The sequence below is a fragment of the Microtus pennsylvanicus genome, chromosome 1 (assembly GCF_037038515.1).
Source record: "Microtus pennsylvanicus isolate mMicPen1 chromosome 1, mMicPen1.hap1, whole genome shotgun sequence".
In the NCBI taxonomy this organism is placed as follows: Eukaryota; Metazoa; Chordata; class Mammalia; order Rodentia; family Cricetidae; genus Microtus; species Microtus pennsylvanicus.
Window position 1 is genome coordinate 154419363 of NC_134579.1, and position 24585 is coordinate 154443947.

The 24585-nt window shown below is 38.2% G+C and overlaps 1 protein-coding gene across 3 annotated transcripts; it reads left to right on the forward strand.

Moving 5' to 3' along the window:
• LOC142832565 (uncharacterized) lies at positions 1-23931 on the forward strand. 3 transcript variants are annotated; one of them, XM_075943108.1, is made up of 6 exons: positions 1-185; positions 1421-1545; positions 1718-1883; positions 13183-13297; positions 17797-17923; positions 18806-23931. In XM_075943108.1, exons 4-6 carry the CDS (start codon positions 13268-13270, stop codon positions 20944-20946), a joined length of 2298 nt encoding a protein of 765 aa, XP_075799223.1. In that variant the 5' UTR covers positions 1-185; positions 1421-1545; positions 1718-1883; positions 13183-13267; the 3' UTR covers positions 20947-23931. The 3 variants fall into 3 exon arrangements, with proteins under 3 accessions (XP_075799223.1, XP_075799213.1, XP_075799231.1); XM_075943098.1 differs by having other exon boundaries at positions 1465-1545; XM_075943116.1 differs by lacking the exon at positions 1421-1545.
• Positions 23932-24585: the final 654 nt, after the last annotated feature.

The following is a 24585-nucleotide window of genomic DNA, read 5'->3' on the forward strand; positions in this document are numbered from 1 at the left end:
ATCCACCATTCACTGTAGGACCTGGGAGTTCCGCGCTCCCGATTCCGGGGCGGAGGACACTGGCTTCTGTGGGCGAGCCTGAAAATTCACGGTAGCCACAGGTGCCACGTGGGGTGTCCTAGGAAAGTCACCTGTCAGCAGCGGAGTGGCGGGAACCGCAGCCCGGCGGCGCTGGAACCTCCCAGGTCAGAGGAGCTGCGGGGCTGGGAACTGCGAGAACCGAGCCGGGTTGTGCTCGCTGAGGCTGCTCTTAAAGGACGCCACTGTCACACTTCTGTCGTGGGAATCTTAACCATTGTCTGGAAGTTTGGGATCCTATGAACTAGGACTCATCCTGATTTTTTTAATTTATCTTATTGTTGTGAGAATATTTTCATAAAATAACCTGGTAGAGCGTGTGCATTATATGGTGCCTACCAAACAGGGTTCTCTTTGCTATTATTGTAGCAGTTACAAAGCTCTTGAAATTTAAATTCATGCATGCATTCCCTAGGACTAGGCACCCAGAGAGCTTTGTAGATTTTAGTCACATGAGGAACCAGTGCAGGTTCGGTTGAATCAGAAAATACACTTGTGACAGGATTAAGACAGAGCAGAGAGGTTCTTCCATCTTGTATTCTTGCTGAAGCTGTTTCCAGGGTTAACTAGAATTTGATATCCTTGATGGAGAATTCCATGGAAAACTACCCAACTCTATCCGAGGTACCAAAGGTCAGGATGTCCTACCTAACCTTTCTGATTTAGCCTTTGTTAAAACTGTGGAGAACCTTCTTGAGATGACCTTTCACCCTAGCTCCTTAGGGAGGGTAATGTCCTATCTTAGCTCCTGTTAAAAACTGCTTGCTTCAAACTGCGGATACTGCAGAAGTTCCCCTGTAACTGTCAAGCAAGACACCTACACCTAGGTCTCTGCCCTTAAAAATCCCATGTTCTGGATACTTGGAGCCTCACCTAGGACCCTGAACACTTGGGTATCGTCTCAGATGACTGGAATAAATAGAGTCTGTTTTGGGTTGGCTACAAACTGTTTAAGTGCTAATCTCTGGTGGGCTACTCATAACAATACTTTATCAAGTTCTGCAATAATGATTGTGAACATTAACTTTTACGAGGCAGACTTTAACCCCTACTAATTTAACATCTGAAAGGTATGCACTCTCTGATGTACATGCAGCATCCACAAATGTATCTTCATATGCTTAGATATTAATGTTATAAGCAAGCCCTCTATGGATGTTGTGAGTTACTATCAGCCCACACTATTTTATAGTTAGAAAACTCAATACAGGTGAAAACAAAGATAGAAAGCATTTTTTGAATATTTATGCTCACTCACATAGATCAGAAAAATGGCCCCATGATTCAAGAAAAGCACTCTGTCCATGCAAATGTGACTAAATAGTTGTTTTTTATTTCACAGTTTGTTGACATGCTGCGCTGTGACTGCGGACTTCTTTCTTGCAGGAGGAGTGGGAATGCCTAGACCCTGCTCACAAGGCTCTATACAGAGGTCTCCTGTTGAAGAAACACAAGAGTCTGGTTTCTGTGGGTGAAAATTGGTTTTGTTTTGTTTTGTTTTGTTTTTTTTTTTTTGCAGTCTCCTTTCTCCTGCTCAGGGTTCCTGGGAAAACTACTCCGCATGTATGGGAGCTGTGTGTGAATGAGTCTCACCTCTCAGAGAAAGACATTTTACCTGGTATTCTCTCTCCTTTTGCAGGTGTCAGCATCTTTCATGTTTGTTCCATGGAAAGTTCCAGGTGCTCTTTGAAGAACCGCTTTCCCTTATGCAGGTCTTCCACTGCTCAACCAGTCCTGCACACCTTTCAATTAGAACAAAGAGCCCTGGGTGGTGTAGAGAGAGGAGACAGTGGCAAAGGATCCAGGTATGCAGGAGTCACTGAGGAGGAGGTGAAGGAATGGGAAGGGGACTCGAGTGACAGTAGAAAAAGAACTGGAAGTTGGCTTTGCCACATTCTGTTTCATTCAATCTGATTCTAGATAATTCCACTGAGGATAACCTCGGGATTATCCTATTGTAGGTATTCGAAGACTCTTTGAAAGATTCAATAGCAGATAAAATTTTATTTGATTTTTGCATATGAGTGATGCTGTCCCTCTTTCATTCACATTGCTGATCATGCCTTCATACCAATTGTAAATGTTTTCATTACTATAATTTGAATATAATGTTTAGTTAGAACCATTGATGCCTCTTGGTTTTTCCTGTTCTCATTTTTTGAAGCATTTTCTAATTCCTTCAGATTCTGTGTCTTAGAGTTATTTTCTTCATTCCTTAAAATAATGCCAGCAGGATTTTGTTAAGATTTGTTTAATATCCTTCAGAGTATTTAACTCTTACTGCGCTGTCTTTCTGTTGATGTTTCCTGTCATCTGTCTTCATGTCAACTCTGAACAGATTGCATTCCTATAATTTTTATGTATTTTAAAGTCAACTCTGGATTTGATCCTTACCTTATAGTTTTTGAAGTCTTTTTGGTTTCTCATAATTTCTCTCTTCATATGAAAAATGCCTAAATTACTTAGAATCTTTACAGAATACATGCATTCTTTTACATTTCTTCCCATGTTTGAATGTGAACATGCTACTAGTGAGTCAGTGTTCCCATGTCTTTTATGTATTCTTCTGTTTCTATATACTATTGATGTCAGCAGTGCAAGTTATTGAAGAAGACACTTTATAGAGATTGATCTTTACTAGGTTTGAAATTACCTTTCTCACTAACGTCCTGTCAGATTTCCAGCATCACTGAATGAAGGATTTTGAAACCTCCCTGCACTGCAAGGAGGTTATTTGCTTCCTACAGTTCTGTCATTGATGGCTTTGTGTATTTGGAAACCTTTGTGAAATGTATTCGTATTGATCACATAGCTTCCTCGCAAATGGACCACTTGATCATTTGTTAAATTTTTTTTTATATTAGATAAGGCTTTTTATTTTACCTACCACAATTATAACCAACTCTCATCATGGCATATCTATAAAAAACTTCCTTCACTCATAGCATTTTGTATCCTTATATTTGAAGTAAAAGTTTCATGACTAAAAGTGTGGAGCATGTATTATATACATTTTGGCTGTTAAAATTACTTTGAACGTACTCCTTTTTTTGCTTCTTGATTGTAGTATTTGTTGTGAAATAATAAATCTTTGGGGTCCCCCCGCCCGCAGCAAACTCCGGCGGGTCACAGCAGTGCCGGGCGCCAGCTCCACGGTCCGGCACCCGAGCAAGCGGCCACAGCTTCTCACCAGCGGGAGGGCACACACGCTCCCGCCACCGGCGGTCCCGGCGGCTGCAGCGGTGGTGGTGGCGGTGGCGGCGGGTCAGACATATAAACACAGGAAATAGCTATATAAAATTTATTAACAAGGAGAGAAAGAAATAAAGGGAAAGAGAGAGAGAGAGAGAGAGGGAGAGAGAGAGGGGGAGAGAGAGAGAGAGAGAGAGAGAGAGAGAGAGAGGCAAAAGCCCCGTGTGAGAGGAAAAGCAGAAAGAGAGCGATGTCAGGGCGGGGTCAGGAGTTAAAAGGAGTGGGCGTGGCTGGGGCAGGGACCAAAGGAACAACAGTATTATTTATTTACTTTGTGTTTTTTTAATTCTTGATAAAAAACTGTGTGTTTATGTGTTATACTATGAAAAGTTTGCTAACAAGTTTCTCCATTCTGTAGACTGTACTTCATAATTTAATTATTATCATTTCCATACAAGACTTTAATTGCATTCAATCCTGTTTGTTGCTTATTGCTCCTGTGTCTTGTTAATTTGTTGTGCTGTTCAGAAACTATGTACCTATGTCTCTATATGGACTTATTCCCCATTGTGCTATGCTGCAGACTTCACAAGTCACTGGAGTTGTGAATTGAAATTCACTGGACCTAGTTTCATTCTTTTATATTTGGCTATTTACTTTTCCCAATACCATTGGTTGATGAGGCTGTCTATTCTATAGTTTATGTTTTTGCCTTTTTGTTGAAATTTGACTGTGTGGCCTGGTTCTATATTTGCTTCTCTTACTGTGTTGTGTGTTTACTCTTCTGTCATTCCCAAGGAGCTGTTGTTCTGTGTCTCTCTGCATTCTTGGCATAAACTCAGCTTTTGATCTCTTTCCATGTAATCTAGTCTCTGTATCTATATTCATCCTGACAACTGATCTGTGATTTTGTTCTTTGCATATATTTCTTGTTTCTTATCTGTTTTGGGTGTCCATGTAAAGCTAGCTTTGTTGAATGACTCTAGATTTCCTTTTCTTCAATATTCTCCTTTTGCCATTAGTGTAAGGTTTGTCTAAAGGAAAGGAGAGTTCTATGCTAAATCTATCCAGTCCTCAGAAACTTTAAGAAGAAATGCTTCCTGCTTCAGTTTTAGGACTTGCATAATGCCTGCTATTGTTTTAAGATGCAGAAAGTTGGTCTATTCACTTGTTTCTAGGAACTCACCCTTTTCTCCTTTAATTCTGATTTATTTGTACATGACTTCCTTAAACACTCCATACGGTAACACTGAAATACATCTCTGTACATCTAGAAAACCAAACTAATGTAACTACAAGCTTGACTGTTATAGATGAGTATCTATTAACTTTATTTCTTAATACATATTTACATATTTAAATGACCTGCACAAACACAGTATCATAATCAAGAAGAGCAGAAATATACATATAACAAAATTGACTTTAAATTTGTAGCAATAAACCAAGATCCATAACAATGCAAAGTCCTCATCTCTATATCACATCCACCTTTAAATGTAAAGAAACACTTATAAACAGTATGAATTTAGGCACTGTTCTCTCCAAACTGCTTCCTGCTTTTTGTTGGTCAAAGTAATTTCATCAACAGTTGAGAAATGTCTCTTTCTTTCATGAAAGTTGAGAATTTCTCTATTTCCTCACATTGTAGCCTTTTAGCTAGAGTTTGTTGTCCTTGCATTGCCTTAACTGTTTCGATACTGTGAATTACTAACCTCATTCTTCTAGCTAGAGTTTGTTGTCCTTGCATTGCCTTAACTGTTTCGATACTGTGAATTACCTAACCTCCTTCTTCTTGCTTAGCTCATTGAGTGTCTCTCACATTCCTCAAAGGGTTTACAAATGCCTGCAATTGGTGGCTACAGATCTATTGGAGTTATTTTATTTATTTTGACCTTTGAACATTCTCTTGACTGTTGCTTGCATTTGATCATTTATGAAATTTGAACAGATTATGTAAAACATTAAAGCAATTCCTCTGAAATCATGGGGAAGAAACATAGAATGCATCTGCCCCATGACCAGGTATTATCAGTTAGAATTAAGTTAATGATAAGTGGCATCTGCTCTCCGTACTTATCCTAAAATTCTTTCATAAGAAATCATGGAAATCCTCATTAACTATCAAGACAATTGCAGGAGATGACATTAATATAAAATAAACATAATATATGTGTATTTGTGTATGCCATAATTATGTGTACTCAAAAACCATTATCTAGACATGCAGAATTAAGGTTTACATTGTGACACAGGATTAGCATAAGATAGCATAGTTAAATAAACCAGGAATATAGAAATATGTCATACAGTCCTAGTTTTATATGGAACTATAAAGTTGATTTCTACAGAAGAAATTGTAGTATCCAAAGACTGAAGGATTTCAGTTGACACAGTAAATATTGTGTCAGCTTGAGTTATTAAGAACTGCCTGAGCACTGGAGTGTGGGATTTCCTGCACACATCACAGCTGTCAGTGAAACAAACTGGGAGGTAAGCAGGAAAACTTGGTTCAGACTGACTTACTCAGTGCTGATTCAAACATCTGGAGACTCTGCTACCAAGTGATTTACTGTATGCCTATTTAAACATAGTATAGTTTAGGAAAATGTTTCTTACTGTAATTCAATCCCTGGTGCACAAAGATGCATAATTATTTCAAAAACTCAACTCAAAGTACATGTCAGTTCTTCCAAAAAGGTGGATTCTAGAGATGGGTTACATATATAAATTTAAGGACCTAAGAAAGGATCTGGTGTGTTGGTCATCCAGATCATATAGTTAGCATAGAGTTCAGAAGCCCATAAAATACAAGTGACATCTACTGTAAGGATGGGTTCTATTGACTAAGAAACATGGCTAAAAAACATTTCTAGGAAGGGAAGTCTGGGATTAGCATTCTGGGTATTTGGGTGAGGTCTAGCTCTATAGGTAGCAAAGGACATCAGGTCATTAATAGCATTCACTCCCAGCCTTCTAGGTGTGAAATGGGTATTCATTTCCTTCTTTGAGGAGACAACCCTGTGTGATTTACTTTCCTGTTTTTCCTAGGGATTTGGCACAAGGACTGTTTTGCTTCCAGTATCTCCTCCCTTCTAATTTTTTTTTAAAAGAAAAGACACTGACAGTAATAGAGGCCAAGGGTGTGAATTCCCTTATATTTAGTCTCATTAATATGGGTAAGCATAAGAGAATTATAAAAATAGATAACAGATGACCAAGGAAAGGGGAAAGCCATCTTAACCATGATGGCCATTCAAAAGTCATTTGAGAGATTTTGTCTATCTCATTATATCAATCATTAAATTGACCATCAATAGTATGAAAACAATCTGACACATTAAAACAAAGCATGCCAGGTAGCTGTTGACAACCAAGATTGTACTTGGAGCAACAAATAGTCTATAGTAGCTCTATATCATAAAACTGTGATTCTCGATTAATCCATCTCTAGACTAATTTCTGCTAATATTTTTGCTGTAATATTAGTAGTTTTACTAATTGTGCAAGCCATTTTGAGAATTCTCTTTGTATTCCAGTAAGGATTCCTGGGATAGGCATAAAATTGCTGTTACGGCTGCAACCATTGCAGCATTCAATAGATGTAAGAAACCATCACAATTTTCAGGAAAAAGCTCTCTTAATTCTGTTGATCAATTGCAAAGAGTTACTGAGCAAAATGGGTATAATACGTCCTAGCGCACATAAACCTTCATGAACAATCCTTAGTGTAGCAAAACAGAAAACAGTGTCATACTTTCTCCTATCGCAAGTGTGACTTAAACCTTCCCCCTGCCCCCCAGCCAAAAGACACTTGGATTCTGCATTGGCAAGGTGATCATTAACATGTAATACAGATACATAGCAGTATCACTTTGGGGTCTGTTTTATAGTATCCTTGTTATTTCCCCAAAGTCTCACCTTGAAGAATCCTGATATCTCTCAAGTTATCAGTTTAATTTCCCTCTTGGGGTTTCTCCTCTGGATGGATTTGTCATCTACTTTGAGATGTTTTATTCTTCTGGTGGCCTCTGGATGTCCTGGTGAGATGTAATAGGTCTGGAGTCATCAGGGACTTTGTTCATTTTCAGGAAGGACATAAGCATAACCTCACCTCAGTGTTAGAACAAGTGGTCCTTTCTGTTGATTAGTTGCTGGAACTTTTCATTTAACATATACTGTGGCCCATGTCTCTTTTACAGCAAAATATTTTTGGGCAGCAGAAAAAAAATTATCCTTTAAAGTGAAAAAAATTTTGTTTTAAATTTAAAGTTAAATAAGCTAAGTGTAGCATAGTATGTAAAGAGCTGTTTCACTAAGTCAGGTTCCAGATGAGTTACAGTGGTATTTTCCTGAAGTCACCAGGGCTCCATGCCAGGCCTGGGGATGTGCTTTGTAGCTGACTAGTTAGGGAGGGTCATTATGCACTCTAGCTCTGATCTCTATATTTGACACCAGAGAAAGGCACAGACACAAACGACTGTAGTTTCAGATGTCAAGATGGTGTCCATTTGTTACTAATTATGAACTAGAAGCTTGGAGTGCCTGATGTGGGAGTCCCCTCTGTATGCTGTGAATACCATTAATGAATAAAGAAACTGCCTTGGCCTGTTGTAGGGCAGAACGTAGGTAGGTGGGGAGGACTGGACTGAATGCTGGGAGAAGGAAGGGTGGAGTCTAGGAGATGCCGTGGATCTGTGGCCAGAGGTAGACGTGCTGAAACTTTGCTGGGAGGTCTTGACCTCATAGTGATACACAGATTAATGGAGATGGGTTAAACTAAGATGTAGGAGTTAGCCAATAAGAAGCTAGAGCTATTGGACCAAGCAGTGATTTAACTGATAGTTTCTGTGTGATTATTTCGAGTCTAAGCTAGCTAGGAGGCCGGGACGAACAAGCAACTCCCTCCTACAAGTGCTGTATAAAATAATATCTTTATACTGTATTAAATCATGCTGTTAGTAGAAGATCGACTCTCATGAGCCTTCTTTACCTCCCTTGCCAGAATCTGGTCATTTATCAGACCAAGGGCAAGTATAAAACTAAAAAATAAACAAACCATATTACATTAACAGTTGTCTGTGGCCACTAACTTTTAAAAATTTAAACCTAAGGCTTTATTTAAGATTTGACATCCTTAAAATTTAGAACACTTTTAGATTTGAGCTTAAGAAGACTCTTCTATTAGACAACAGGTTATTCAGAAGTACCTGAGAAATATTGCAGAAAACCCTGACAGAGAAAACACTTGATTTTTGCCATCTAAGTTTGATAATATATATTTAGCAGATAATGAAACAAAAATGTATAATATAAAAGCATAATAGTTTCATGGAAGAAGAACTTGCTGGAAAGTTCTACTTTTTACTAACTTTTGTAGACAACCTGATGTCACAGATTCTCAGGCTGTACCAAAAATATTTTTAGGTGATAACTTTCAAATCTAGTTTTTATTTATTGCATTTCTGGCTTAACCTTATCTGTCTTCCAAGGAAATTTGAGAAACATGTGGTTTATATTTGCATTCCCTTGCTTTCTCTTATATCAGGTTCAGTGTGTCTAGTTGTATGTCTTTGATCCATTTAGACTTGAATTTTATACATGTGATAAATATTGATCTATTTGCATTCTTTTACATGTGGTTATCTAATTTGACCAGCACCATTTGTTGAAATTTTTTTCTTTTTTTTTTCCAGTGTGTATTTCTGGCAGCTTTATTAATAATTAGGTGTCCATAGGTGTATGGATTTATCTCTGGGTATTCAATCCCATTCCATTAATCAATATGTCTGTTTTTATGCTAATACCATGCAGTTCTTATAACTATGGCTCTGTAGTATAACTTGAAATTGGGAATGGTGAGGCACAGCAGATCATTTATTGTTCAGGATTGTTTTAGCTATTCTAGGTTTTTCATTTTTCCATATGAAGCTAAGATTTTTCCTTTCAGTGTCTCTGAAGAATTTTGCTAATATTTTAATGTGGGTTCCATTGAATCTGGAGATTACATTAGGGCAGATGGCCATTCTTACAATGTTAATCCTAATAATGTAATCTTTCCATATTTTTATATGTCCTTCAATTTCTTTCTTTAAAGATTCAAAGTTTTTATAGTAAGTCTTTCACTTGTTCGATTAGAGTTAACCCAAGATATTTTGCATTATTTGAGGCTATTGTAAAAGTTGTTTCCCTGATTTCCGTATCAGTCCCTTTATTATTTATATATAAAAGAGTTACTTATTTTTGTGAGTTAATCTTGTATCCAGCTACTTTGTTGAAAGTGTGCATTAGCTGTAGACATTTCCTGGTGGAATTTTTATGTTGACTTATGTATATTATCCTATCATCTGCAAATAAAGATACTTTATTTCTTCCCTTTCAATTTTTATCTTCCTGATCTCCCTCAGTTGTCTTATTGCTCTGGCTAAAACTTCAAGTACTATACTGAAAGAGTGAACAACCTTGTCTTGTTTCTGATTTTAGTGGAATTGCATCGAGTTTCTCTTGAAACTTTTTCAGTAGATGTTGGCCAAAGGCTTGTTATAATCTGTCTTTGTTATGTTTAGATATGTCCCTTGTATCCTTAATCTCTAGAGGACTTGTATCATGAAGGGGTGTTAAATTTTGTAACCAGCATTTTCTGCATCTAATGAAATGGTCATGTGCTTTTTTTTTTCAGCATATTTATACGGTAAATTACATTTATTGATTTTCATATAATGAACCATCTCTACATCTCTAGAATGAAGTTAACATAATCATGGTAATTGATCTTTTTAATGTGTTCTTGGATTTAATGTGCAAATATATATTGAGTATTTTTGCATACATGTTCATAAGGGAAATTGGAAATTCGTCTGTTATTCTTTTTGTTTGCTACCTTTTTATGTGGTTTTGGTATCAGAGTGACTGTGGCATTATAAAATGAATTGCAAAATGTTCTCTTTGTTTAATTTTTATGGAATAATTTATGGAATATTGGCATTGACATTTTTTTGAAGTTTTGTTAGAATTATGCTCTATAACCATCTAGTCTTGGGCCTTTTTTTTTCTGAGAATTTTAATGGTTACTTCTATTTCACTAGGGGGTATAGGTCTGTTTAAATTGCTAGTCTGATCTTGGTATGAGTCAAGAAACTTCATTTCTTTTATATTTTCTAATTTGATGGAGTGCAGGTTTTTAAAGTATGCTGTTATGATTCTCTGTCTTTCCTGGGTGTCTGATGTTACATCGTCCCTTTTTCATTTCTTATTTTGATACTGTTTTTTTGATACTGTTGCTTATGTTGTTGATATCCAGTGGTGGTCTAATGGCATGTAGGAATTAGTTCAGTTTTCTTGTATTTGTTGAGACTTATTTTGTGTTGGAAAATGTGGTCAAATTTTGTAGAAAGTTCCATGAGTTTCAGAGAAGAAGGTATATTGTTTTGTGTTTGGATGAAATGTTCTGTAAATATTTGTTAGGACCATTTGGTTTATTATGTCTGTTAGGTCCAGCATCTCTCTTTAGTTTTTGTCTGGATGACCTGTCCATTGGTGAGAGTGGATATTTAAGTCTTCCACTATTATTGTTTGAGGGTCAGTACAAGGTTTAAGCTATAAAAGTACTTATTTTACAAACTTGGGTGCCCTTGTGTTTGGTACATATCAAGAACTGACATGTCATCTTGGTGAATTTTTCCTTTGGAGAGTTTGTAGTATGTTTCCCCTTTTCATTAATTTTGGTTTGAAATCTGTTTGGGTACCTATTGAAATTGCTATATCAGCTTGTTTTATTGAGCCTATTTGATTGGAATACTTTTTTCTGACCCTTTACCCTAATGTAATTCTGAGTTTATTCCCTGTATTTTTATGGGTATGGTTTACCTCATTAGGTTAATGTTTTCATTCTAGTACCTTCTATAGGGTTGGTTTTATCTATTATTTATAGATGGTGTTTAAATTTGTCTTTACGGTAGAAGATATTATTTTTTCCTTTGATATTGATTGAAAGTTTTGCTGGGTAAAGTAGTCTGGAGTGGCAACTCTGGTCTCTTAGGGTTTGCAATACATCTGTCCATGATGTTCTGGGTTTTAGAGTTTCCATTGAGAAGCCTGGTGTAATTCTAGTAGGTCTGCCTTTAGATGTTATTTGGCCTTTTTCTCCTGCAGCTTTCAATAGTCTTTTGTTGATCTGTATGCTTAATGTTTTGGGTTTTGTGTGACACGGGGTCTTTCTTTTATGGCCCAATGTATTTGTTGTTCTGTATGCTTGTTCTTTTGTAAGCATTTCCTTCTTTAGGATAGGAACCTTATGTTCTATGATTATATTGAAAACATAAAAGCGGCATTTCTTCTCTTTCTCTATCCCTGTTTTTCATAGGTTTCATCTTTTCATCGTGTTGCAGATTTCCTCGATGTTTCCTTTCAGGAGTTTTTTTAGATTTAACATTTTGACTGATGGGCCGGGTGGTGGTGGCACACGCCTTTAATCCCAGCACTCGGGAGGCAGAGGCAGGCGGATCTCTGGGAGTTCGAGACCAGCCTGGTATACAAGAGCTAGTTCCAGGACAGGCTCCAAAGCTACAGAGAAACCCTGTCTCGAAAAACCAAAAAAACAAACAAACAAACAAACAAAAAAACCCACACATTTTGACTGATGTAAATTCTCCGGCCCTTATATTCTTTTCATGAAGCTTTCCTCTGTAGTTCTTTTTGAATTCCTAGTTTGTTTATTATTTTCAGAATTTCCTCAGTCTGTATTTTGTTTGATTCTGTTTCCATTTTCAAGTCTTGAAGAGTTCTAATTATTTCCTTACACGGTTTGTATTTTCCTGGATTTCTTTAAGGGATTTAATCATGTCCACTTAAGGACCTCCATCATCTTCATACAGACGGCTTTAAGATCTTTCTTCTTGTGCTTCTGCTATGTTGGGATATTCAGGGCCTGTTTATGTAGGATAGCTGTGTTCTAATAAAGACATATTGCTCTGACTATATTGACCGTGTTTTTATGCTACCCTCTAGGGATGTGGGATTGGATTGATTATAGGCTAGGTGCTGGGATTAAAGGCGTGTGCCACCACCACCCAACGACACAATGATTTCTATAGGCTCTTTATTAGTGAGTTCTTTAACATGGGTCATTTCCATCATTATGTCTATAATTTCTTGTAATTAAGGAGTTACAGATTGTTGCATAAACTTATGCATGAATGAATTTCTGTAATACCATTACCTTGTTGACGTATATTTCTAGCTGGAGATAAAGAGGAAGGAAAGAATGATAAATAATTGATGAGAAAGTAAGGGATTGATTCTGAGTTACTGCTTTAGCAGCAGACTTATTTAATCATCTAAAATTCTGCTCAGCTTTCTATAGGACTTCATCACAAAATCTTGACAGTCCCAGTTCTGTTGAGATTTTCATAGTACAGGGTTTTTATTTCTGATATGATTTTTTAAATAATATTCTGGTTGCTAAAATTACTGGTATATTTTTCTTTCCTCCAGTTAGAAATAATGGTTTGCTGGCTTTTTTTTTTTTTTTGAGTTGCGTTTCATATCTTATACCCAGTTCTTCTCTATTCTATTCTTTGTGTAAAATGTCTTTATTACCTGTGATGTAATGGACAATTTCTCTGATTTTTATATATATAGGTTACCTCCAGTTATGATCTTTAGTGTTGTTTGAGTGCATGACCTGTGATATTTTGTAACTTTCTTCAAGTGAACTTCCTTCTCCATGAATTTTAAGAGCCAACATTTCTGGGTGCAGTGATAAGATCCAGCTGTTTTCTTTCATCACTCTAAATATATCTTTCCATGCTTTCCTGTCAGTAAGAATGTTGATAAAACCTCTGGTATCTTTTTCACTTTTTGGTTCCCTTATGTTGTTTAGCACTATTTGTAACAGGATTGTCTTCATTTTAGCTTGTTACTTTTGACACCTTGATGTGAATTGTCAAGAAGAGTGCCAGTCTTTGTTCCTAAGACTGAGAAGAGCAACAGAAAAAAAATGGATGGTTCTCCTGTAGATGCTCCACAGGTCAGTGTCATGTCCACATTTCTTTGAAAATAGTTTTTTGTTTTTGGATGGTGTGGGCCCTTTACTGGACAAGCCACAGCAGCCCTGGAAGCTCAGTGTGTTTATTACACACAGCTGGATAAGGAGGCAAGTTTGCCTCATCTCAGGAGGAGCTGTTTCTCTGAGGGTCGTCTTCAAGTAGTAAATATCCCAGGGAGAAAGCCATGCATCCCAGGAGGAAAGCTGTGCATTATGGAGAGAAAGCTATGGTGGGCATTTTCTGCACAAACTGTCCACATTCATACTGAGATCCAAGGAAGGCTTTGCCATTCCTATGAGCTTTGACACTCCCACAGGGCTGAGACATTGTTCCTTGACATGCCAACTCACACGTCTACAGCACACATCCACTCAGGACTTATCACACTCAGGGCTTCCTCCATGCTCCCCATTGGAGACACTGGAAAGATAGAAAAATCTCCCTCGGGGAAGAAATTGGAATTAACCAGAACTGAAGAATGTGTCTGACTGCTTCCTTTTTACTTCTATTTCTCCAAAGTCAGGTTTCACCCCATTAAGAGCTCATATCTCCAGGCTGCCACATTTAACCCTTCAGGAAGACAGAGCCTGTGTCCTGAAGATCAGGATCTCAACAAAGCCTGGGAATGAGGGAGAGAGGTTCCCTGAGCCAAGGCTGCAGCCATTAAGCTGTGTAGAGAGAGACAGCAACAGCAGGGCAGTCTGGGATGACACAAACAATGCCTTTAGGGAGATCAGCGGTATGGAGCATTAGAAGGCAGAAAAGTGATATCCGATAAAACCTATGAGGACCATACATAATCACAGGCATGACCGTTTCTTTAAAGTTTAAAAAAAAAAAGCTATTATTGCAAAAACAGTCAGGGTGTTATGCGTAATTTAAAACTATAGGCAAACCCAAACAAAATTTTACTTATTTTTAAAGATATATAGATAAAAATGAAAGGATAAATTTTTAAAAAAAGAAAGCAAAGTGAATACTTTTTGGTGGGATCCGCCAAGGTAGGCCACTAAGGAAACATACAACATGCAACAGAGTTTGTGCAAGAGGTTTATTAGGGGAGGAAGAAAGCGAAAATGTGAAAGACTTATTGGAATGGGGACAAGAGGCGGCAAGAGAGAAAAGAGGAGATAACAGAAATGAGACAGGAGAGCAAGCTGTGCTCTGGTGGGCACTTTTAAAGGGTGCACATGTCACATAGCTGACAGCGGAAAGGCACCTGGTGACAGGTGATAATGTAACTGTAATGATTATTAAAGATTGCTGCAGGTACCCAAGTGGTGGTAGTGGGCCCTGAGAGCCCCCAGCCCCAGGCAGGGGCAGCTGCAGGTCCCTGAGCTATGGTTGGTCCCGGGCAGGGAGACACGCAAGGGACATGCGGCCATGGGCAACACATGCTGCAAGTCCCCAGCAGCTTGCTGCGGAATCCCAGCAGCGGCAGACAGTGGGTCCCGGGAGCAGCCAGTCCTAGGCAAGGACTGAGCATGAAATCAGTGGGAGGTCTCCAAAGGTGGCTTATCCCCGGCAGTGACAAACGACAAACGGATAGGCACACCATGCAGAGTGAGGTTAGATATTTATTAGGTGGGTTATGGAGGGGAAAGAAAAAGGGGAGGAAAGGAGGGGGAGAGCTGCCTGTCTGAGAGGGAGAGGGAGATGGAGAGAAAAGAGAGAGACTAAGGCTATAAGCAGGAAGGGAATGGGGGTGGCTTGTCTCTTAAAGATACAGAACATTACAGTAACTGTTTTGGTGGGAGAGGCCTTTTGTTGTAAGTTTAAAGCCAAATTTTGTTACAAATTATATACATTTTAAACCATACCCAATGAGTAATTTACAAATTCTGAGGCCAAGATTACAGCATAATCTTCAGATATTATTATTTTCATGAGAGCAAAGTGCAAAGAAATTATAGAGATAAATGATGTTTAGGAGTGAGGAGATAGAGCCTTGTAGGTAAGGGACTTTGGAAGTGTAGCAGAGCATGCCTGTTTAAGTATAAGATATTTGGAGACCTTTTGTCTGTGGCCGTAGCATTTGATGACCATTTGTGAGAATTTGGAAATCATGTTTGCCAGTTTTGGCCATTGATTTGTGCTGAGGCCAAGATATTATCATAAAATCTAAGTTCGTGGAGGAAAAGAGAGTGGGTCACAAAGTGGAAGACTGTGCAAATGTGTTCTTATAAGTTCCAAGAGGAAGTTCGGAGGGAAAACGAGCTGCAGGATTGCAGATGCAAACAGAGATAGCACAGTGGATCTGCAGTCTGGCTGCAGAGTGAGAGAACACCAGGAAGGGGCAGAAGGAAAGGGAGCCCATGGATCAGCAGGCCACAAAACCAGAGCCGTGTGGAGAATACAGTGAGCTGGAGCTTAAGCTGTGCGTCTCCCAGGCTTCTGGCAGATGGGAGAAAGCAGAGAGATCTCTACATGAGTGTAGCTGGCCGCAGGAGCCAGGCAAGCACACATGTCCACGTGGAAAGTAATGCAGGAAGAATCAGATTCTAAAACTTACAGACAAGTGATCCATACATAAACAAAGAAAAAGAAAGTATAGATTTTTTTTCTCGGATCCCTGACCACTTGGTTCAAGGTACATTGAGCCCAGATTTGATTTGAAAGGAGTGGTCACAGGGTCTCCCAAGGACATGCCAATGGAAGTAAAGAGGTATATGACAGTTCCCAAGGATGCTGCAGAGAGAAGTCCAAATCTTGAGAGCCTCAGGCATCCCCGGTACTCAGAGGAGGACAGAACACAGTAGGCTCAGGCTGGCAGTACATCGTCACACAAGAACAGGGCCAAGGGCTCCTAGCCCAAGAGAGACACAGTTACCTGGTAGGACTTCGAGAAAAGTGAGAAGGTGAGGACTGTGCATAAGAGATGATGCCACACATCCAGGAGAATGGGCAGAATAGGTAGCTCCACAAGAGAACTAATCGTCGGTTTTGAATGGAGGACAAAGCCGTCGTTGAACAAGAAAACAGATCTGTTGCAGGTAGAAGCAAGCGAGCAGTTCTCTTATGGGTGGAGTGAACAGGTAGGATGAGCCTATTAAGTCTTGGTACCAATGAAAGAATAAAAAAAGGTGAAGTGGTTGTCTTTCAGTGGCCCTGCCAATGTATGGCAAATACGCCACACACAACAGTTAGTGCAAGAGATTCATTAGGGTAGGGGCAGAGCAAAAAGAGTGAAAGACCATGTTGGAGTAAAGATAAGAGGAGGCAAGAGAAACGAGACAAGAGCAAAAATTGTTTTTTAATTGGATCCATGCAAGACTTAAATTCCCTGCCTCTGGTAAAGTTCTTCTGATTTCTTTCTTCCTTTTCTTTTTCGAGAATTCAGATTAAACCTTTAAATTTTGTCACCTACCTAGCACAGCCTTGTCCTCATTGTATTCTCCCACAATACTGTGAGGACCTTTGTTTTTCATGGACTTAAGATCTCTAAAAGAGATTCCATTGTAAATGATGAGCAAAGAATTGATGCCCAGTTGAGGTGGACTTTTGTCCTTATATAGTAGGAGGAAGAAGGTCTCATGTGCCACATAGGTTGAATTTCAGGGATGACAAGGTTTCTAGAATCATGTTATGAAAGTAGCCCTAGAAACACATGGACCTTTTGGCTTACCTCACTGAGCAATTTTAGGAAAAGTAGAAATAGAAGAGACTCAGAGTCTGGAATTCTAGTAGTAAATATTTCAGCACCCTAGAGAACACAGATGGCAGAATAAATATGAGGCTTATGTTTGTGATAAAACTGATTTTTCTGAGAGGACATGCAGATTGCAGTTTAGTGGATACTTTCCTTCATATTTGATATCAAACAGTGATGATACAACTATGGGTGTGTTGACATCTGAAAACTAATTGTCTCAGGAGAGGTCCTGGTCATATCATGCCTTTGATAACAATGCTCAATGGTAAGTTCTCAAAAGATAAGTATTTTCTTGGTTTTTTGTTTTAATTTTCACACAATGTTTAAGCAGTCTTTCTCCACCTCTATATTGTATCATGTGAAATATATTAGGAAGAATTTTCTAGACATATTGATTTGGCTCTGTACATAGGACATAAATTTTCAAACATAAATGAATGTCCTTCTTAATTACATTGCTCTCTTCTTTTGGAGGAAAAAGGCTGTCCTACCCTATATGTTCCTTCCCCTGAAGTTATGCTTTTCATATGTAGAAATTCTGCAGAGAGATTGTAATGGACAGGTTTCCATTTCTGACTTATAAAGGGAAGTTTTTATTATGTATATGAGAGTTCATCTGCATTGGTTTTTTTGTTGTTTGTTTTTTGTTTTGTTTTTTTTTGTTTTTCAAGATAGGGTTTCTCTACAGCATTGTTAAAAACTTTTGTCTTTGAATAATGCCCCGCCTCATTTATATCATGAAAGTGTCTCTAATTTCTTAAGTCTCTTTTTACCCAGGAAAGCATATTGTCAAGTAGCACATGGTAAATGTGTAATTTTTCTTTGCAGAGTCTGTTGACATTCAGCAATGTGTCTGTGGACTTTTCCCAGGAGGAGTGGGAATGTCTAGACTCTTCTCAAAGGGCTCTTTACATGGATGTAATGTGGGAGAATTACAGCAATCTAGTTTTTATAGGTAAGCATGCATTACTTGTAGAACTCTTCACTCATCCTTTGTATTTACCTACTTTGTAGTTGTATAAACTATCTGGCTTATCTAGAGACTGCTAGAAAGTAGGAAAATTCTAATAATAATAAACATAGCTTCATATTTTTAGTCTTCTCAGCAAAAATAACCAAAACTATATAATATATAATCTTTCCAACAGTGTCATATGATTTTTAACCCTAAGTTCAGTGTTCACAGATAATTGAGTATTCAGTTGGAATATTTTGATTTTACTCTTGAATTAAGCTATTCACCTATTTCTGATTTTTAAAAGAATGGAGGCATTTTTGAAGAGAGAAAGAGCTGTTGGTGGTGTGCATGTGGTTAGTTTTGTTCTTTTTTTAATTTTTTTTTTTGAGATATGGTCTCTAGTCCTGGCAGTGCATGATTTTAATCCCATTGCTAGGGAGGCTGAAACAAGTGGGTCTGATGAGTTCCAGGTCAGCCTGGATTACATAATGAGTTCCTAGCTGATGAAGGCCACACAGTGTGACTCTTTCAAAAATAAACAGCAACCAAAAAGGGAAGCATTCTCCATATGATCAGTAGAAGAGCTCCTTTCTCAAAGTACATCATTGCCCTATCACCGTTTTCAACCTTCTATAAGGCATGCAGATTAGGTAACAATGAGAAGGCTATTATTGATCCTTGTAGTTTGATGGTGATCAGGGTGCAGGTTCTTCTGTGTATTTATTTAATGATATTGAAATGTAAAAGGTATCTGGTGAGAGTTCTGTTCCTAAGAATTTCCAATTCATTCGTCTTAGAGAACTGAAGGATGCCTCACTCATTGAATGTGTTTAATCGAGTTCCAATCCTTATTAACCCCTAATTGTACTCATTTTCCAGAGAACCATTGCGTATGTGGTAAATACAAGAAAGCCTTGGATCAAGGTTCAAAGCATATTGTCCATCAATATGTGAATACCCAAGAGAATTCTTACAAATGTTATAAGCTTGGCAAAATGATTCATAAATCCTCCCAAGTTGTGCCTAATAACACAAGTGATGCTACAGAAAACTGCAAGGAGTACAGAAGTGGTAACCAGAGTGATGCCTCTAATGAATCATCAAACCCTAAGGGATATAAAAGTGGGATCACTGCAGAAGAACAATATAAATATAAAGATTATGGGGAGTGTTTAAATTTGTGCCCTATCATTAGCCAATATCAACGAATCCAGACTGGAAAGAAAGAACACAAAAATACAGAGTATGATGAAGTTTTTAACTCTAAACATAAACTAAAGGTGAAACAAACCCATAGGGGAGAAAAACCATACCAATGCAGGAAATGTGGGAAATGTTTCAGGACCTATGTGAGCCTCCGTAGACATCAGAGACCTCATCCTGGAGAGAAACACTACAAGTTTACAGAATGTAGTAAGTCCTTTTTCTATTTGTCACACCACAAAGTACATTACAAAATCCATTATGGAGAGAAATCCTACAAATGTACAGAATGTGGTAAGTGCTTTTATCATTCATTGGGACATCATACTGGAGAAGAGACTTACAAATGTAATGATTGTAGAAAACCCTTCATCTGCTACTTAGGTCTTAAAAAACATCAGAATATTCATGGAGGAGAGAGGCCTTATGAATGTAAACAATGTAGTAAGTCCTTCTATACATTGTCACACCTTGAATACCATTACAGAACCCACAGTGGAAAGAAACTTTACAGATGTAATGAATGTGGTAAATCCCTTTCCACCTCCTCAGGTCTTCAAAGACATCAAAGAATTCATACAGGAGAGAAATCTTATATATGTGCTGAATGTGACAAATGCTTTATCCAGAAATCCCAGCTTAAAACACATCAAAAAACTCATACAGGAGAAAAAACTTACAAATGTAGTGAATGTGGGAAATCCTTTACTGTTGGCTCATCTCTTAGAATACATCAAAGAATTCACACGGGAGAGAAACCTTACAAATGCAGTGAGTGTCACAAATGCTTTATCCAGCAAGCCCACCTTAGAAGACATCAGAAGACTCATACAGGGGAGAAACCTTACAAATGTAGTGAATGTGAGAAATCCTTTACTGTAGGCTCAGATCTTAGAATGCACCAGAAAATTCATACTGGAGAGAAACCATACAAATGCAGTGAGTGTGACAAATGCTTTATCCAGAAAGCCAAGCTTAAAAAACATCAGAGAATTCATACAGGAGAGAAGCCTTACAAATGCGCTGAATGTGAGAAATCCTTTACCGTTGGCTCAGATCTTCGAACACATCAGAAAATTCATACTGGAGAGAAGCCTTACAAATGCAGTGACTGTGACAAATGCTTTATCCGGAAAGCCAACCTTAGAAGACACCAGAGAATTCATTCAGGAGAGAAGCCTTACAAATGTAGTGAGTGTGAGAAATGCTTTATCCAGAAAGCCAATCTTAGAACTCATCAGAGAATTCATACAGGAGAAAAACCATACAAATGTAGCGAATGTGGAAAATCCTTTACTGTTGGCTCAGATCTTAGGAAGCATCAGAAATGTCATACTGGAGAAAAACCTTACAAATGCAATGAATGTGACAAATGTTTTATCCGGAAAGCCCACCTTAGAAGACACCAGAGAATCCACACAGGAGAGAAGCCTTACAAATGCAGTGAATGTGACAAATGCTTCATCCAGAAAGCCAATCTTAGAACACATCAGAAAATCCATACAGGAGAGAAACCATACAAATGTAGTTACTGTGACAAATGCTTCATCCAGAAAGACCATCTTAGAACACATCAGAGGCTTCATACAGGGGAGAAACCTTACAAATGTAGTGAATGTGACAAGTGTTTTGCTGGTGGCTCAGTTCTTAGAAAACATCAGAAAATTCATACTGGAAGAAATCTTAGCAATACAGTGAATTTGGCCAATCCCTTATCCAGGAAGCCCACCTTAGAACTCATTAAAGAATTGATACAGGAGAGAAACCTTATAAATGCAATGTATATAACAAACTCTTTACCTGTCTCTCAGGTCTAAGAAAACATCAAGAAATACATAGTGAAGACACAACATTCTATACTAAGTAATATGGCATATGCTTTATCCAAACTCTGTCCTTATGGACCACTACAGCATCCGCACTAGGGAATTATTATGTACATGAGAAATGTGTGAAAGCTTTTGAGGAATGTTCGAATCTTAGGAAACAAAATCTAGACTTATTTCAGAAAAATTCTGCAAATGTGACTAATGTAGGAAATTTTTCATTAAAATGTTTTACTTCCTCACTGTCAAATAATTCATAATGAATACAAAATGGAGAAGCCTGAAGAATGTGCTGTTGTTTGTCAGTTTTCTGGAGACTGTAGAGAAGATGATTAAGATTGTAAATAAAAACTCAAATTAGTTTCCAGATGTCCCTGAAACTGTCAGGAATCACTGTGTTTAATTCCATATACCAGTCTTGCTGTATAGAATTATTGAGCCAGTAAGATACAATACATGTAGATATGCCTACAGGTGTGTAGTATTCTCTGGGTGTCCAGTGTTCATAAGCTGTATTTTGTGCTGGTTTGGTATTTCATGATGGCCACTGTCTTCGATTGTTCTTGTAAACAACTCCATTCTTGTATTTATGTAAGTAATACCATTAAAACCATTGGTTCAACTAGATGGATTTCAGTGGCAAGCATACTTGGTTCTGTTGTCAGTTCCCATTTTGGCTGAGTGGGTGCATAGGAATGTTATATCTTCCCTGGAAAAGTCTCCTACAACATGTGCTGTAACTCTTAATTGTTCCTCCAAACTTGTATACCAGAAAATAAATATTGGAGAGAAAACATTTGGGTCAACTAAAGTAGGGCAGATTGTTTGTCCTCACTGCTCCAGGCTTACTATTATGGTAGTACATAGTCCCACAGAAAGGGGCTGAACACCGACAGAATGTTGAGGATTAGGGAGGCCAAGAAAGAAGACAACTCTCCCTTGCTTTCATGAAGGACAGTGAGTGGTCTGCAATGGGACAAATGAAAATATTAGTGCAAGCCTGTGTTATTGAAGGACATCATCCAAACTGGGCTATGCTGATGCATGATCATTAACTCATGTATAGAGTCCACAAGTCAGTCAGTCTCCAATAACCCTCAGTACATTGCTGTCCATGGGTAAATACTGAACACAATTTTGCTATCATCACATCCCGTTTTACCTTGAAATTCCACTCTATGAGCCTCAATGAATGAATCAAATTCCATTTGTTAAATTCTTTACACAATGCCAATATTGCAGACATACCAGAAAATTCAACATGAAATAAAACTCAAGAAAAGTACTTTTAAAAAGACATATATTCAGCTTAATTCCATGTGGGAATTCATCTATACAAATATCAAGAGACTACAAAACTTTTAAAAAAATGACCTATAAGCAAGAAAAGATGCCTATGCTCATATACTGCTCAGAAGTCCCCAAGGGTGTGCTGGGAGAGCATTCTGAAGTACTGAAAAAGATGGTGAAATATTTAGCCCAATTCTAAAGTACTATATCAGAATATTGATACTAAAAACAGCAAAGCTCAAAAAGTTTAGACTTTAGATAAGGTAACTTGTTACAATGAGCAAAAACCATACCATTGCCTAAGTTTTTCATGGATTTTATTAAAAGCAAATACTCATATTCAACTAATAGAGAAGTATTGTTAGAACATTTGGTGTTCTCAGTTTTGGAGTTTGGTAAATCATGAACGCAAGTGGTTAGTACAATCTTGAGTTTATTCATGCTCTTGTTGGCCAAAGACGATGTGATAATTTGTACTAATTACTGATGTTTTAGGGATGATTAATCTGATGCAGGATACAGTGAAAATTTAATCTTCTGGTCTGGCTTTAGCAATCTGTAGAATTCAACCAACTCAACACACACTTGGGATGCCAATGTTGGGTGTTCCCTATATCAAGATGCCTCTGCTTGATGACATTATTTTCCTATGTAATTCAGCAAAGATTTCCAGGGGTCAATTCATAAACGTGTACAATGAAGATATCTGACCTAGTACCCCTCATACAATATTGTTTTCTTTGTTCTGTACTCATTAATACAGAGTTCTGGTGTAAGATAGGAGCAACACCTGGGAAGCTGGGTAGAACAGGTCTGACAGCTACAGAGCTGTGGAGAAGGCAGACTGCACAGAGGGGGACATATTAGGTATCAGTGGAGCTGGGACAATCACCTGATCTGAGGGGTGATAGGGAAAGGAGGCATAGATTTTGTGGGTTTGGAAATTTCAGAAGCAATTTCATTTGTGCAAGTGGATGGTGAAATCTAGATTATAGGAGCCATGTTACCTGAACCAGGGCATGATGTTCCAGAAAACCCTGCACTCCCAGAGGGACCTCTAATAACACAGGTGTCATCTCCATATCTTGTAGGGACAGGAAAGCTCCCCTCAGCTGAAGGACACCTTGTGTGGCTTCTGAAAGAGTTACAGTCAGGAGTGCAGTGGGGGAACCTGAAGCCCAGTGGAGGTGAAGGACTGGGAATCAGGCATGGGAAACCTAACCAGGGCTTTAACTAGTTTTCCTGCTGCTGTGCAGACTGTCAAATTCTGTTGTGGATATCCGCCCTTGTCTGTAAAGTTTAGACCATATGAATTGGAGTTATTGGGATTCTTTTCATGCATATTGTGGTTGCCAGTATAGTCACAGAAAAATAATCTGTAATCAGGGTTCTCATGCTATTGTGGCAATTACAGAGCTCCTGGAATTTAAATTCACCCATAATTTCTAACTTTGCCATTCTATTACTTACCTATTCAAGAGAGTGAAATTTGTTCCTGTGACTAGTATCCCAATGGCTGCTTAGAAATTAGTCCCATGATGCTGGGTGGTGGTTATGCATACCTTTAATCACAAGCATTTGGGAAACAGATACAGGCGTATCTGAGTTTGAGGCTAGCTTGGACTACAGAGCAAGTTCCAGGACAGCCAGGGCTGCTAAACAGAGAAAGCCTATCTTGAAAACAGAAAAAACAGAGAGAGGGGAGGGAGGGAGGGAGGGAGGGAGGGAGGGAGGGAGGGAGGGAGGGAGGGAGGGAGGGAGGGAGGGAGGGAAAAAGAAAAATTATTCCCTGGAGAATCCAGTGCAGATTAGATAGAATCTGAGAATCTGAAAATACAGAAAATATATTTTACCAAGTCTTACACCATAATTGAAAACATTAACATTTACTAAAAATTATTAATAATTGTTTATTTGCCTTCCTTCTGAAATGTATGAATTAGAGTATGTAAATACAGCATTCAGATATTGTCTTCTTTAAGAACTCATGATGCCTTCTTAATGTTACACCTTAGAGTGTGGAAAAATGCAGTATTGTCGATGTTGTGAGTAAATATCAACACATTTTACAGTTGTAAAATAAATTACAGATTAGGACAAATTTGAAAAATATCTTTTAAATAATTCTGATCACCCAGTGTGTGAGAAAAATAGACTCTAATTGTCTTTTGGTTCAGTAAAAAAACAGTCTTCCCATGTGTACATGGACAAATTGACTTGGTACTCTTTGACTTTTGCTTTATTTCATTCAATCACTCTGTTGCCCTATCTTGCTCAGAACTCACCATGTAGACCAAGACTGGTCTTACATGAAAATTACTTGTCTCTGTCCCCTTAATG